The following is a 2019-nucleotide window of genomic DNA, read 5'->3' on the forward strand; positions in this document are numbered from 1 at the left end:
AACAAAACAACCCACCTGACGGTTCTCTTAAGAGATGGAAATAAGAAGAGATGTCTTCTGTGTGATATTATTAAATTATTATTTGTACTGAATGTCATTGCATTCAGTAAATTCACATTTAACATCAAAAGCAAAAACTGACTTTTACAGGTAAGTAACTACATAGCAGGGACTCAAAATAGGCTAGAACTTGAAATTTAGACTTTTAGTCTGTTTACACTTTTTAAATTAAATGTATCTGCTGGTTTATTGTTGTGTTCTTCAATCTTTTAGATGGAATAACTCCAGGAGATGGCTCAGTCAGCCCAGACTTCTTCAGTGACCTGCAACCGCAGAATGGAGACTCGCACCATGCAGGGTGAGTTAACAGGAGACAGAAACATTCTAGCCATTCTACAGCTTACTGAATTTTAAATTCAGGCAATCAAAGCCTCCACCTCTTTTGCCACACTATAAAATCCCAGTCCAGTGTTTCACATTTTTATTTTTCATACTGTTAAATTGGCTTTTTTTTTTTTTTTTGTAACTTTGTCTACCAGAGACATTGGCGATGTTTTCGACCAGACCAGCTCATCACCTGCACGACCAGCCACGGCCTATGGCTTCAGACCCGATGAGCAGCCCTTTTATCAGTACTCATAGACACTTTGAGTCTGCTTTGTTCACATCGTCTTTGTTTCATTCCTCTCCACCAAGTGCATATTCACACATTATCTACAACTCCACTCTCATTGTTTAATTTATTAAAGTGACAGCCCCTTGCAGTGTAGCATTTCATATGCCTCATCTTGACATGTTAAGAATAGTTGTAGTTATTCAGACAGTGCTTTCAAATGCTGAAATTAATAATACAGACCACACTAACACTGCAGATTGCATACAATTTTCACTTAGCTATTTCATCTATTTACAATCATCTCAAGCAGAACTAGTTACGTCTTTCTTTAAAATTTGCTTCTGTATGTTGGTAGGTTTTGCTTTTCTTTTTTTTTCTTATGTGATAATTAATATTTATACAAAAATATTCAGCGTCTTTATTGAACTGTTTGAGATCCTTCATTTTGGCTCCTTCAAAACCATGTCAACATGTGACATTTATTTAATGAGTTTACAGCATGTTTCTTTTATCTATGTCACTGTAAAATGGGAACATTGTTGTTACAGCCTAGGGTGCTTTCACACTGGCCAGCTAGTCTGGATCTCCACAAAAAGACTTCCTCCTTGTGTATTAGTCGGGGATAGATTTCAGTTCATGTTAAATGTTGCATAAGTAAATTTGTGACTGTTAAAAGGTCCAAGTTGATGTAGGAGCTGAATGCTGACCAACAGATAAAAGCCTGGTGCCTACATTACCTGCAGGGCAGTGTAGTTGCTGACAGTTTGTTCAAATCATTCTGTGATCCGCTGGTATACCTTAAGTCTGCAGCAGAGAGGAGAGCAGGCTATAGTCTGCTGAGCCGCATTGACATTTTTTTTTAAACTGTGAAATTCTTCAGCTCCTTAAGTGAAATTCTATGTTAGCATTATTAGAAATTAGGAAACTGCAAAGGCTTTAAACACCTGTCCCCCTGCCCCCTTGTTTTTTTTTTTGTTGTTGTTGTTGTTGTTGTTTTTTTATATTGATGTGCAATAGTGAAGTGCTGTCTGTTTCCATCTCTGTTACTACAAGCTGAAAAATAAAATTTCGTCATGTCTTTCATGATCTCATTGGCTAATGATTTAAATTGTAAGAAACAGCAATGACTTCAAATACAATTCCCAAGAAGGAAAATTGGTAAACGATGCTTGTTTCTTATTTTTTGTAGCACTCCCAGGTGGTACTGTGCCATTAGTTCATTTTCTTAGTCTTTGCCATTGTCCTCTAGTTTTCTGCATGCATTTCAAAGTGTATGTACATCACATACAAATTAATATTTAAAAAATGCAAACCCAGTCTCAAAGCGCCCTAAGATTTATTGTAGTTTGAAATTTGGCTTATAACAGATGTCAAAACCACAGCAGTATTATGGGGAGCTCTTC

General features: G+C 36.6%; 1 protein-coding gene across 2 annotated transcripts in view; it reads left to right on the forward strand.

Annotated features, from left to right (window-relative positions):
• Positions 1-1702, forward strand: part of LOC101476805 (kinesin-associated protein 3) — a 16968-nt gene extending 15266 nt beyond the window's left edge. For both annotated transcript variants that reach the window (XM_004573973.2, XM_004573974.2), the window contains exons 19-20: positions 274-358; positions 540-1702. In XM_004573973.2, coding sequence (XP_004574030.1) covers positions 274-358; positions 540-642 — 188 coding nt within the window. In that variant the 3' untranslated portion in view covers positions 643-1702. The remainder of the gene's footprint in view (positions 1-273; positions 359-539) is intronic.
• The last annotated feature ends 317 nt before the right edge of the window (positions 1703-2019 follow it).

The sequence above is a fragment of the Maylandia zebra genome, linkage group LG18, assembly GCF_041146795.1.
Source record: "Maylandia zebra isolate NMK-2024a linkage group LG18, Mzebra_GT3a, whole genome shotgun sequence".
Lineage (NCBI taxonomy): Eukaryota > Metazoa > Chordata > Actinopteri > Cichliformes > Cichlidae > Maylandia > Maylandia zebra.